At 44.3% G+C, this 14,188-nt stretch overlaps 1 protein-coding gene across 1 annotated transcript in view; it reads right to left on the reverse strand.

Moving 5' to 3' along the window:
• PUS1 (pseudouridylate synthase 1) overlaps positions 1–11,258 on the reverse strand; it is a 16,080-nt gene extending 4,822 nt beyond the window's left edge. Inside the window, exons 1-5 of the mRNA XM_018558354.1 lie at positions 11,223–11,258; positions 8,816–9,052; positions 7,607–7,744; positions 4,056–4,158; positions 898–1,589 (exon numbers count right to left, since the gene is read on the reverse strand). Coding sequence (XP_018413856.1) covers positions 898–1,589; positions 4,056–4,158; positions 7,607–7,744; positions 8,816–9,031 — 1,149 coding nt within the window. The 5' untranslated portion in view covers positions 9,032–9,052; positions 11,223–11,258. The remainder of the gene's footprint in view (positions 1–897; positions 1,590–4,055; positions 4,159–7,606; positions 7,745–8,815; positions 9,053–11,222) is intronic.
• Positions 11,259–14,188: the final 2,930 nt, after the last annotated feature.

Genomic DNA, 14,188 nt, shown 5'->3' on the forward strand with positions numbered 1-14,188 from the left:
CGGCCGAGACCCCCAGTCATATGCACCCCCCTGGGACGAACCCACAGGCCACCCCGCCGGAGCGGGGCCGTCGTAGCCGACCCACCGTAGCGGGCCTGCATACGCTCGCTGGTTATCCAGGGGAGACTCCAAGGATCCGAGACATCCAGCCTGTCGCCCGGACAACACTTGCTAGAAGAATCCTCTGAAAAAAATCAGGAAGAAGCAGGTAAGAATACCGAGGAAAATTCTTAGCTCCTTACTCCTGACGCTAGGCAAAAAACTGGGGACTTCTCAGTAGGTGGGGGGTTTGGCCACCGGCAGGGGCCGCCCCTAGGCTGTAATTGGTCTTTAGTTTTTTTGTGCCTAGCGTCCTTCTCCTGCAGGTGGCGATATTACCCTACAGTACATGATCTGCGATCTGTTCCCTGTGTCCTTCAATGAACGGGAGAGAAAATCTGTTATCCTTAGAGTACAGGTGCTCCCCCCCAACACCCTCCATAAAGGATACTACTGATGCTGCTCCATTACAGCTCAAAATCCAGTTAGCACTGCTAACTCACAATTCTGCGGTCCCTGGTCCTCCAGCCATAAGTAATCACACTGCAATCCAGCTTCCACAAACCCCCAGACAGGATCACTATCAAGCCAATTTGGAAGGGAAAATGCCAATGCAAAGTGAACAGCCTATTTGCCTTTAGCAAGTCAACCATATGATTCATAATATCATAATCTAATTGTATGATAATCATTGTTCAATATCCAACATACGGTCAACGGCAAGGAATTCTGTTCTAAATGCAAACCGTATTGAAAATAACTTTCTTTAGTCTGGAATAAAGAAAATCAGATTAAACAAATGGGAGCTTCTTGTTTGGCACGCGGAGAGCTACTAGCAGGTAGAATTGCACCAGTTACCTTATCGTCATCAACATTATGTTGCTGTGAGGTTGCATCATAGTCATGTATAGGTAAAGTTGCAAGCCAGCTTGCCATTGACTTTTCTTCAATTTCTGTTTGGATGATAGTGGGGTAGATGTGCTCCTTCTTAAAAGCCTCAATATTCTCTTCTTTTTCTGCCCAGTCCAAAGACTCATGAAAGCCATCGTTGCCAAAACGCCGGTTGTATTTCTCAAAGTGAACCGTCTCCAAAACCAGCCCTAAGCCAGGAGCTTTGGGAATGTCAACCTTTTCTTCTCCCCAGCTACGTTCCATAATGGAAGGAGATGCATATCCTTTCACTACTGCAATAACCAACCCGATCATCTTCCGTATCTGATGCATCATGAAGCTTTGGCCCTTGACTTTAATTACAGCCAGCTCTAGGCCCCCTTGCTCAAATGGAGGCTCACAGTGCATCTCCATGATGTATCGCTTTGCACTGGGGTCCGAATGCCCTTTCTGTGATGTGAAATTATGGAAATTGTGAGTTCCCTTGTATAGGGAAAGCAGTTCATTCACTCTGCCTAATGTTTCCTGACTGAGTCGGAAATTATCATCCTGTTTTTCATGGTCCTTGTGTGCGAATGCAAAAGTAGGAAGTGTGTAGGAATAAGTCCGAGCATCGCAAGAGTTCTTGGAGTTAAAGCGCCCCGTCACCCTCTTTAAACCTTAAAAGAAAAGCAAAATGACAAAAATTTATTTTTTTGTAATTTAGCATTTTATTATACACAAGAGTGCAATCTGAAGCCCATTTAGAATATACACAAATGTGTATACTCTTTTCTTAGTCAATGTAGTAATAAGTTACCATGTTTTAATGCCTCGTGCTTTGTAATAAGGCTGTTCATCAGATATTTAAGGACAAATGGGAGGAACAATCTAATCTGGCTATTCTACACCCTAGCTAAACCTCTGGATAACAGTGGACAACAGCAGAAATTAGAAAGTGCAATAGCAGTTACATCCAACTGCATAACTCTTTTGCTATTGGAATAAATTTCATTTGGTAGCCAAATGTTGCCTTAATCTATATGTGTGTAAGCATTAACAAGACAGCCAACTGGTATGTGTACATAAGGGATGGAGAAATCATGCCTTTGGAACAGACTTGGGCACCCCCAGGGCCAAAACCGACTCTTATACTGTCCTTGTCTGGCCCATGGTCCGGACAGTTCTGGCACTCAGTCCATGTCTGAACCGCGGGCCGAACAGGGACAGTCAAAGGGCCTGATCACCGGCCTGCACTTGGTTATGGCGGTCAGTCATAGCCCAGCACAGGCTCCCCTCCTCTTCTCTTCAGTAGCTGGTTGCTAGGCCCACCGGTGGTTCTAGCAACAAGTGATATAAAATGTGTTCTCCGCCCTCAGCATTACAGGAGGACGGAAGAGTAGAATATTATTATTCTTTCCTTTCACGCAACCTGCTCCACCTCCCGCTTCTGACTCTGACCTACTAATGAAGTAGTAAACTACAGTATGTGGGGGACAATAAAAGGACACAAGGGGGACAAACAATATAAGGGGGCACTCTAATGGGGACAATAGCAAAACCATATAATTTACTGCCTTTTATAAAGCAATACAATTATTATTAACCAGAATTAAGTTCAGCCTATTGGTTTGACCCTCTACACAGTCCCAGTTTCTCATGTAGCACCTTGAAAAAAAATGAATTGCCCACCCCTGCTTTACAAGCATTACTGTATACAAGCATTACTGCATTACATATTACAGTAACTAAAACAGCAGTCCCAAAGGCTCAATCTGCTAACGTGGGCTGTTCTATAAAGACCATTTCCAGGATGCAAGCAGATTTTTAGCATGCTGTAGGGTGGACCAAACCTCTGTTTAAAGTGTATTTATAGGCAACAAAATGTTTTACTTTGTTGTTTTTTTTTTATAGATCAGGGAAGAGTTAAAACCTCTGCCAGTTTAGTTTTTGCTGTTTTAGTACCACTGGGAAAATTTCCGTTCACTTACACTGGGTTCCCACCTTAGCGTATTGGAAACTAGCGTTTGCCGTGATTTGCGGTAAAAGAAACGCGCGTCAAACACGAGTTTGAGGGGGTATCCGGCTGATAACAGCGGGTGTTAATTCGCCCCAAAGAAGCTCATGTACTTCTTTGGGCGTATGGCGTTTTACCGAGCGATCGTACGCGCGCTAAAACACGCAGGTGAGAACCCTGCCCATAGGCAAACATGGGTTTTCACCTGTTGCGCGTTTTACCGAGCGTAGTAACGCGTGGTAAAACGCTCAGGTGTGAACGGGGCCTTAGACTGTCCCAAAGATGCAAAAGAAGTTTGACCAAAGTGAAGGGAATTCTCTTCCTAGACACGTATCCCCAGAAAAGGTGGATGATTTCTGTCCACTTCTTGTCCTGGGGACAACTCTAAAATGTTGGATTTACCTTCACTTTCTCATGGTGACAACAGTAATCAGGACAACCAGTTGTCAGACAAACAGTAATAAAAACCTGACAGAGGGTTTAGCGTTTCCCCAAACCAAACAAAAAGTTAAATAGCAGTAATTAAGAGTCGGAGGAATTATACGTGTTGATGAGAATGCTCAATTCACTGCATCTGCGCAAAAGTATACAGCAGGTGATCCTTCAATCCATCAAGGAAAATAATCTAATGTAGTACAACCTTTACCGAGAACTCTCGCTGGCTAACCCTCACAAGTGAAAGGTGAATCACACATTAAAACTTATCCAGATAACATTGAAGGAAGCTGAGGTTAGTGTAAAATTCTGTCCAAACTAGATAGAAATACATTAAGGGGAATTTATCAAAATTGGAGCAGACAAAAACTGGAGCAGCTGTGCATGGCAACCAATCAGCTTCTCTCTGCAGTTTTAGTTAATGAAAGAGAGAAGCTGATTGGTTGCCATGCACAGCTACTCCAGTTTTTGTCTGCTTCAGTTTTGAAAAATTCCCCTCATTAGGTTTTCCTTCTTAAAAACCATATCAGTGTCAACGGGCTGCTTGATTTTGATGACTACTGCAGCACAATTTCTGGCCCATGCCTTGCTAAAAATGCAGTAAACTTTGTAAATCAGCTTTGTCAAGTTTCTATACTTTGATGGGGAAAAAAATGCAGTTATCTTCCAGTTTCCAGTAGAAGAGATTGCTCACCCAGCACTCTGATGTGTGAAGGGAGATGACTATTTATTTTCTCTATTGTGTCATCAATCAGCCTAATCTTCAATGACACAACTTGTCCGGCAGCAGAAACTCCCTATAAAAGGAAAAGAAAATGTATTAAGGCTGAACTCCTGGATCCACTTTATAATGTTCCCGATCCTTCCTCTCCCCAAACTTGATCAATACCCTTTGTCTTTTTTTAATGCTGAAATCGCCAATTAAAAAGGGGAAAAAAAATTGGAGTTACGTACCTGGTAACTCTGTTTCTAGGAACCTTCCAGGACAGCATTAGAGAGATAGGCTCCTCCCACCGGAAACAGGAAACACATCACCCACACCTAGAATAAAAAGAGTACCAGCCTAGCACACCTCAGTTAAAACATAAGAACCGAAGGATACCACATCACTAACTCCGTCTCATGGAAGATGTACACATACAAAATTTATACATATGTATATATGTACTTCAATCTCACAAAGTACGGCATCTCGCAGCAAGCCACACCATTAATCGGGTGGGAATCCCTGCTGTCCTGGAAGGTTCCTAGAAACAGAGTTACCAGGTACGTAACTCCAATTTTCTCTAGTCACCTTCCAGGACAGCATTAGAGAGGATAAACGAGCACCATACTTACAATTCAGGGCGGGACCACGGCTTGCAGTACTTTCCTTCCGAAAGCCTGATCTTGGCTTGACGTCAGATCCACTCTATAGTGTTTGACGAATGTAGCAATACTGGACCAGGTTGCTGCTCTGCAAATTTGATCTGGGGTAGCCCCCGCTCTTTCAGCCCAGGAGGCGGCCAATGCCCTTGTGGAGTGTGCCGTCGCCTGTTGTGGCGTTTTCAGATGTTGTAGATCATATGCTTGGTGTATAGCCATTTTGATCCACCTCCCTATGGAGCTCTTAGATGCTCTTAGCCCCGACTTAGGACCAGAAAACAGCACAAACAAATTATTGGACTTCCGAATCTCCTTGGTCTTGGCCAGGTAACTTCTTTTATTTGGCTGGTAACGCTGACTTTTAAACCCTTTTTTCACCTGTTTTTTGGGGAGGGGGAATCCTTTTTTCCGACGTCTTCAACCACAGGGCTCTCCTGCTAGAGTTGATAAGGGCCGTGGCACGTGCAGAGATCCTCACCTCTTCCATAGAAGCATCAGCTATGTAGGCTACCGCCTTCTCTAGTACTGGCAGAGAATCCACAATTGTGGCCCTGTCTGTCCCCTCATTCAGTTTAAAGAACTTGTGATGTCAGCAGAAGGGGCCAAATCCTCGATATGGCCAGGCACAGTGGGAAAGTCCTGTATGGTGCCACACAGAACTATATATCCCATAAACCTCTGAGTTTGATGTGGATGGACAGAGAAAGGAAGCAACCCCACCCCCTGTAGGCAAGGATGACACCACAACTACAGTAGAGCTGTAACAGAATGTTTTGACTCATCAGTTGTCTGCTTATGGAGAGTGGACAGTTCTAAACTGCCCTAGCACTCTCTCTCACATGACTTTGCACAGGTTTTGCAATGGATATGCAACATCAAGCATAATTGCTGCATAAATTGTCAGGGCTATAGAAATACCTGTAATAAAATCAAGAAAGGTACACAAACATCTGGGAAGGCAGGATATTGGATAGAGTAATGAGGGATTGGACCCTGCCAGGGTTTCAGTGATGTCTGGGTCCCTGTTAAGGTGCCCATACACTTTACAACCCTTGCAAGACTTTTGTCTTGAGGGTTGTAAAGCAATTATAAAAAACGTACGATCTGCCCATCTTGGACAGGCAGATCGTACCTGCGATCATCGCAAGCCCGCCCTCGAGGGGCGGACTTCGGATGACTGAAATGCTGAACGGGCAGTGTGCACACCGGCCCGTTCGGCAGTTATCTCTCGATCTTGTTAAAAACCAGCCGAAAATCGTACGATTCTCGGCTGGTTTTCCAACATGCTCGATATACAAAAGTCGTGCGACCGTACATTAGAAACAGTTGCACGCCTTCCATACACTGCACGATTCTCGTACGATCGCGGGATTTCCCGCGATTCTCGTACGAGAATCGTGCAGTGTATGGGCACCTTTAGGGAGATGAACCCTCTCTATTTGTCTCTGCCATTGGGACTGAAATTTCAAAATGTAGAGTTGTCACCAGAACAATTAGAGGATACATTTGCCAAATGGGGCACTTAGTTTTACTCTGACTTCAGTAGCTGCATGCTTGTTCCAAGTGAATTACTGAAAGGCCATTATAATGGCCAGAGCCAGGAGGCGACAAGCATGCTCAAATCAGATCAGTAACGATAGCTCTCATAGACAGGTTGCACAGGGCATGGGAAAAAGCCAACTAAATAATAAATGCATTCACTTTTCAGTATGTTTGACATCATGCCTCACTTATACCATTTTTTTAGGCAATTTGTTTGGTTAATAAATTAAAATGTCTTACCTGGAGATCGTCAGTCATGAAAAGGATTTGAGAAGCAATATGTCTCCCAATGACAACACATCAGCCTGCCATGTGTTCTTCATTTTTTTGGTCAATCTATATTTATTTATTTTAATAAAGTTATCATTTTCGTATAAACATAACATGTACATACATTTCGTACATCTCACCAGAATGGAACAGTGAAATCACTTCCAACAAGCATATAGCATTAAGTCATACCATTGAATAATTCAGCATCTTCTTTATACAAAAGTGACCAGACTTCATATAAAGAGCATTATGTTGCAATCAGCTGAAAGCGTACAGTGTTTCTCCTTCATTTGACCATTGTGCTGCCCATTAAGTCTGTTCATGCCTCCTATACAGCACACACAGCAGGCTGACCAAGCTAACCGAGAAGCAGCAGCTCTGTTCACAGCCTTAAACAGAAGGTGCTGTTACTGGCAGGATCCCCAGGTGAGAAACTTTGCAACATAGTAAAGCATGATGCCAAACATAACAAAAAAAAAAAAAAAAGGGTTTTAAAGAGACTCTGCCTCTAGATAGGTAGAGCCAGCTGTCACTCACACAGCTGGGCGGATCAACAGTAATGTCGGCATCTGTCCCAGCTGCGGCATCTCAGTGTACCGCGAGCAGTAGCTCAGGATATACTGAGCTTTGGGTCACAGGAGGACGCTAATTTATGTGCTCCCGTGACCCTTAAGAGAACTATGGAGGAAAACACTTACCCCGTAGTTCTCTTTTAAAGTCATGCCCACCATGAACACAACGTCTCGAATGAATCATATCTTTCAAAGATAAATCTTGCTATGAAAGGGACGAGTGGTGCTGACAGAAAGCCTGATTTTGTTCTTTGGTAAATGATCATTTTCTAGCAATCAGATATTTAAAACAATTGAACTTATGACTGTTTATTGCTACAAGGCCAGCATAAGGAAACCAACATGGGGCTGGAAAACACTGAGCAGGCTCGGTTATGTAAGCTTTTTAAACTCTTTTACTTCGTGCTCCTTATAGGGATCATCTATCAGATTAAGAGTTTCATCACCGATAATGAACTGGGAAATCTTGAACAAATCCACGTCTAATGCTCACCTTATCTGTGCGTGCACACCGCTGAAAGGACATTTTCTTCATCTGTTCTGCGTGATTCTCAGGAATACAATCGGATAGGACCAGTGCTTGCACAAGTTCATCCTCAATGGTTTTGTACTGTGAAGAACCCACGTTTCGCTGCAATAACACAAATATGGGATTATTCTATACCTAACCAGTGTATTGTTGAGAAACCCGCCCTGTTGGTAAAATACAATGGAGTGAGCTTTTTGGCCAACCCAAAGCTAAGATTTAAATCAATGTAAATTATGTTAAAATGATACCCCCCCCAACACTGTTTGTGGTCCTCTAAAATATGGATTTGATTGACAAACCTCTTACCTATTGTATATTCAGAGAGGTGACATATCTCTCTAGATTCTCCTCAGTGACATATCTGTAGAACTTACTACCTGCACCTATCCAGCTGTGCAGAACAAGTCCACACATGAACAGATGTAGGTACCTACTCTGTAATAGGATATATGAGATTTACCCCCACCCCACCCATTTGTAATAAAGTACATCAAAATATGTTAATGGATCATTTATTATAATGCAAAGACTGCATCTGATGTATATACAGGAAGTACAAATCTGCTACAAGCAAAATAAGGTATATCAGAAATAAACATTCAGAGGTAGAAGAGTATCTGGAGAAAATCACGCTGGTAGAAGAGACTATATTTAAGGCCTCATTTCACACGCGAAACGGCCAGCACCTACAGCTTCGTGCACGGCCGTATCGGGCAGCTCCCGGGAAGGACAGGTGCTGCGTGTAATTACCCACCCTGCACGTCCATGCTGGTATCCATACTCGTACGCTGACAGGATGGATCCTCTCTGCGTCCGAGCCGGGACACCCGCACCCATACCCAGACCTGCATTTGGGGTGAGCGTAGGGCAGCACACGGCCGCGTACTCCCATAGAGAAGGACAGGGGCTGCGTACTAATCACACACCGCACCTGTCCTTCCCGGGAGCTGCCCGATACGGCCGTGCACGCAGCATGGAGCTGTACGTGCCGGCCGTTTCTGGTGTGAATGAAGCCTAATGGTAGAAGTGTAGAAGAGATTATATTTAACAGTCTTTCATATGGGTCCGGCACGTATTTTGGAAGAAAAGACATACTGGGAATTTGAATACACATATTTGTGTAGAAGTAAAAGAAAAGAAAGGTGTTTGTATATGAATCACCGCCTGAATTACCTGCATGCCATGGTAACCTTTCCCAGAATACGCCATAAGCAGGACCACTTTTTTCTTGGGATATTTCTTTGCTTGCTCTTCATTATCAGGCTTAAACCTCTTGGCATCATGTCCATTTTCCTCCACGGTGTCAGAGTCCTCTTGAAGACTTGATGCCTTCCTGGTTTCCCCCACACTACTAGCTTGTAGTATATTCTCCTCCTTCAGGGAAGCCATGAGAAGACCCTACACTGATCACTGCAACAAAGATGTATAGGACACATGTGAACTAGCCATGGCTGAAATCTGCCATATACTTGTTTAAGGCTGCAGCCAATGCCCCTCATAGTATCTGTACACAAATCGCACAGAAAGTTCTAAGGGATATTTGAAAGCTGTTTTGACACGTTTGGAAAAAAAAAAAAATGCTCTTCGGGAGACAAGTTTAGATGGAAAAAAGGTCTACATATACGACATCTAATTTTCTCTCAGACAAAAGCTGTATCACAGAATGGTAGGATCCGTTGTAACCTGACCCCTTTAAAACCTTACACACAACATACACAGACATCTCAACTCTCCTGGATGTTCCGGGAGTCTCCCGCTATTAGATAGCAGCTCCCCGACACCCAGGAGAGAAACACTTTCTCCCGGAAAGGATTATTCTGCTCGATCTAGCAGAGTAAACCTTTCCCTGCTGTCTGGTATCTTTTCTGACATCGGGGCTGCTGTCAGTCAGGAAAAAAAAACGGCATAGGAACGAATAGCTAGATTGCTATTGGCTAGTTCAATCTGCAATAGCCAATAGCTGACTAGCTATTGCACCCGCCCACTGCTGCTGTCAATCAGCAGCGGTGGACCTGAGGTTCTTCATTAGGTCCCGAAGATTGATTTGGCATATCGGTCATGTGCACCGCTAGGGCCTTAAAATGAAATCCGGACAAATATATATAAAAGTCACACACACTATGAATGCAGTTCTGTAAAAAATATGTCTATTTGACCCTCTTGTAATTCCCCGTGCAGCAGCACTCACACTGGAAGAGGGAAGTGGAGTACTTAGGCCCAAATAGGTGTCCTGAAGTCACATGTGCTGCCAAGAAACAAGCCGATATGAGGAGAAAAGCAAAGACATGAACATATTGGTCTCAATATTCTCATCAATTATCCAACAAGAATGGATCATTGATATGAATATTCACACTGAGGGGGAATTTAGCAGAACTGGAGCAGACAAAACCTGGAGCAGATTCGCACTGCAGCCAATCCCCTTCTATCTCTCATTTTAAAAATCTTACCTGAGCAAACTGAAGAGAGGTGCTGATTGGTTGCCATGGGCAACTGCTCCAGATTCAGTTTGCTCCAGTTTTGATAAATTCCCCTCAATGTGGTTAGTAAAGATTCTCAACTTTAGTAAATTAACCCTTAAAGCAGAACTCCAGGCAAAACGTTTATTAACCCTAGCAGGGGGCAAGGTTTATCTGCTGCTTTTTGTCTAGGTGCTAAAATAAAATAAAAACTTATACTAACCTGAACCTCAGAGATGGCTGGCTGTCACAGTGCTCCCCCCCCAGCAGCGATGGAATGTCTCTCGGCAGCCTCATGTCTAATACACAGTGTATTGGACGCCTTGACTCTAAGATCCTCGAGTCAGGCATACACAGTTCCATTTTTTTAACGGTCCTCCATCAACGTTTACGAGTGTTGACTGAGGAATCCCCCGTTTCCTTTGTATTCCGAGAGCGACCGCAGTCTGCTGTTCCCGTCAGAACAGCCAACCGTTTGGCCAAGAATTTTCCAACCTCCTTCTTCCATCAGCTGATCGAGGAATGCCAGGTGAAAGGATGCTGACAGGGGCACCGACACAGCAAAGTTCACCAAGAAACGGCCAAAATCCAAAGCGTGTATACCCAGCTGTAGATCGCTGCAGCAGAGGGGGAGGAAGGGCTGGAAGGACCAGTCTAAGAGCATGCCGGATCCAAGGATGGGGTGAGTATAACTTTTATTTTAGCACCTAGATGGAAACGAGCAGTTAACCCTTTCAGTGCCAGGGTAGCCCCACTGCAAGGGTGAAGAAAACTTTTACCCAGAGTTCTTAAACATGCAAGCAAACCTTAGTTAGAACACCCAGCAAAATCTTCTCTGCACACACCTGACTGCAGGTTTTAATAGCTGCATACTATGCTGACATATAGCACATCCCAGCCATACTTTATGAAGGAAACCAATCTAGTTTTCACTGCTGACAATGAAATCATTCTGTAAAATTAGTTCCGGTGACATCGAGCTTGTATCTGATGACATGAAATGTAACATGCAGCACATCTAAGAATAAATGAAGTGAAAGCAGCAAAGACAGACAAGAACGCGCACACAGCCTCGGCAAGAGCTCAGCTATGGCAATGCCGGGGATCGCCAAAGGAAATACCTGCACGTGTATTACTACACAAGATGCCAAATCCTTCTAAGCTACAGGACCTGCGATGACGTCATGGCCATGTGATCAGCACTCAGTGAGTTTACATGGAATGAAGGACCTTCGCTGATGTCTTCGTCACGTGACTAGACTTCGGAGTAGGCGGAGCGTCAATGGAGGTATGCGTAGGTTAGGATCCGACTCTCGGTCTCAGCTGAGCGGGCTTTTTAAAGGAATAGTCCATGTTTTCAGAAAATACAAACCAAAATACACACATAATAATGAACAAAATGTGCATTGATTAATATTTTGCATTGGAGCTTGTAGCTCAGGCTACTGCAGACTATTCCTCCAGTCCTAGGTTTGTACCATATGGATATTCTATTATGGGGCTGGAGGAAGTATCAATGGACTACAAGTACAGTGAGGTCACCACACTTGTAGTCCATTGAGATCTACAAGGCTCCCTGCTGCCTTGATCGAGGGGACTGGTAATCTTTTCATAGACCCTGTGAATGAATTAGGGCTGCTGCAACAACTAATCGACATAATCGATTATAATCGATTATTGAAAAAGTTGTCAACTTTTTCAATAATCGATTAATCGGCTTCTGATTGGTTGGCCCTGTTCGGTTCCACACGCTGCGCGCCACACCTCCTCCCCACCTCACGCTCGCCGCTGCCAGACCTGCCCGCATCCACGCTCCGCACCTCTTCCGTGCCTCACACTCACCGCCTGCCCAAATCCACGATCGGCACAGGGACGCGGTGAAAAGAAGTAAGGAGGAGCAGGTGTGGGCGGATGACGGCCGCACAATAGACAGGTCCGATCTCAGAAGCAAGTTGCTGGAAGACTGCTCAGGTAAGCCTGCACTCCCACCCACACATGGTGCTCTATAATGTATTGCTGAGTGTTCTCATTCTTAAGAGTACCTGTACCCTTGTACATTTCGGTCTCTCAGGAAATCATCCAAAAGCTTCTTGAATGATTCCAGACTATTTGCGGAAATCACTGCTTGAGGCAGCGAGTTCCAGACCCTAACTGCGCGAACTGAGAAGAACCCCCTTCGCTGAGATTTGTTGTACTCCTATATAGCTGGTGGTATTCTGCATTGCGCTGTATAGGGGACTACAAATCAAGGAATACCACCAGCAATGCGGAATACCACCAGCTATAGAGTACAACAAATCCCAGCAATAGTACATTATACAGTGGTGCAATGCCGAATACCACTAGCTATAGAGGACTACAACACCCAGCAATAGTACAATATACAGCGCAATGCAGAATACCGCCAGCTATAATGTACTATTGCTGGGATTTGATGTATTCCTCTATAGCTGGTGGTATTCTGCATTGTGCTGTATAATGTACTATTGCTGGGTTTTGGAGTCCTCTATAGCCGGTGCCATTCTGCATTCATTGCTGTATAACTTTACAGTTTTCATTTCACTATATTGTACACCACACTTTTTTTTTTTCTTTTTTACTTCTACCGCTCCAAGCTTGCTCCTGTGATGGACTGCAATCTCAATACAAACTAGTAGTCCCATCACTGGAGCCATTTTTTTAAAATGTATTTTATTTTTTATCCGATTAATCGAACTTAATAATCGGCTAACTAATCGATTTTGAAAATAATCGTTAGCTGCAGCTCTAGAATGAATGACGCAAATTGATATAAAGAAGAACCCAGTGATTCAGTGGGGGGCATCAAAATGGATGTAAAATGAAACAGTGAGAAAGCTGGAGTATTCCTTTTATGGAGGTGCCCTCAGTGGCGGGGTGCTCTTAGACAAAACATGATTCCCAGATGGTGGGCAGAGATCATAAGTGAGTTTAAGGCAGACCTTTCCACTCAAAAATCTAATCCTAGGGATGCATCCCTCTATGTATGATGATTATTAATAACATAGACATGCCAGGTATAAAATGCTGTGATTTTGAAATACTTTCTCTTGCAGAGCTTTTACTTCCTGCTATGAAAGGGCAAAATGACTTCACTTTGCCCAGGCATTGCATCCTGGGAAGGTTACATCAGCATAGAATTGCTGGGAAATCTCAGGGAAGGGGCATTTTCTCCCCTGAGATGATGTGCATGGTCACATGTCTAGTCACATGTGCCAGAAATCCAGGAAGTAATAGGAGATCTAGTATTCTGCCCTTAGTAAACATGGCCACTGTCACCATAGTACACAGTGGTAGTAAAAGTAGGTATTTAGCACCCATTGTAGCTCTAGGATGTCAGTGTGTTTTTTTTTGTCTTTTCTTTTTGAGTAATCCAGTTTTTAATTTTGAGCCATCTCCAATGCTTCTGGGAGTGCTGGAGGTTCTTTTGCCTTACACAGCCTGCAGCTTGAACCCCTCCCAGTTCTGATGTCACTGAGGGTACTGGCAGTTGAAATGTGAGACTGTGTTCAGGAGTAGGCATGAGCTTCGGGTTCAGGTTGACCATAAATTCGATACCAGCCTGAATCTGATAGTCCCCTTTAGGATGTGACGTGAGGGCTAGATATCTGGGGGGCCCCCTTATTCTAAAGAGGGCTTCCAGATTGTGCTAAGTTCCTCTCCACAGCTATTGGGCTAGGGAGGTGGGAATGAGGACTCCATCAACATGCAGGTAAAGTGCCTTGCAAAGGGGGGGAGTCTTTGGGTACCCCATACCATCTTTTTGGTTTGTTTTTTCTTAAAATGACAGTACACATTATTTACAAAAATGTGTACTGTGCCGACACGGAAAACCCCAGTATGGATACACCCTATACCACAGGGCTCAAAATTTCCACTCGCCCGCTCGCATTTGGCGAGTGGAAATAAAGAGAGGGCGAGTGGAAATTCAGTCAGGCACGCGGTCACGGATCGAGTACCTGACTATGAGAGCAGCCGCTCCTTACAGACCCCTATCTGGGCACAAAGCCTGGCTTGCCAGAAAAGTGGGGGCTCAGCAAGCTTGTGCCCCGGCCCTCCTTAACCATAC

Source organism: Nanorana parkeri, unplaced genomic scaffold (genome assembly GCF_000935625.1).
Source record: "Nanorana parkeri isolate BGI_ZX_2015 unplaced genomic scaffold, ASM93562v1 scaffold334, whole genome shotgun sequence".
Classification (NCBI taxonomy): Eukaryota; Metazoa; Chordata; class Amphibia; order Anura; family Dicroglossidae; genus Nanorana; species Nanorana parkeri.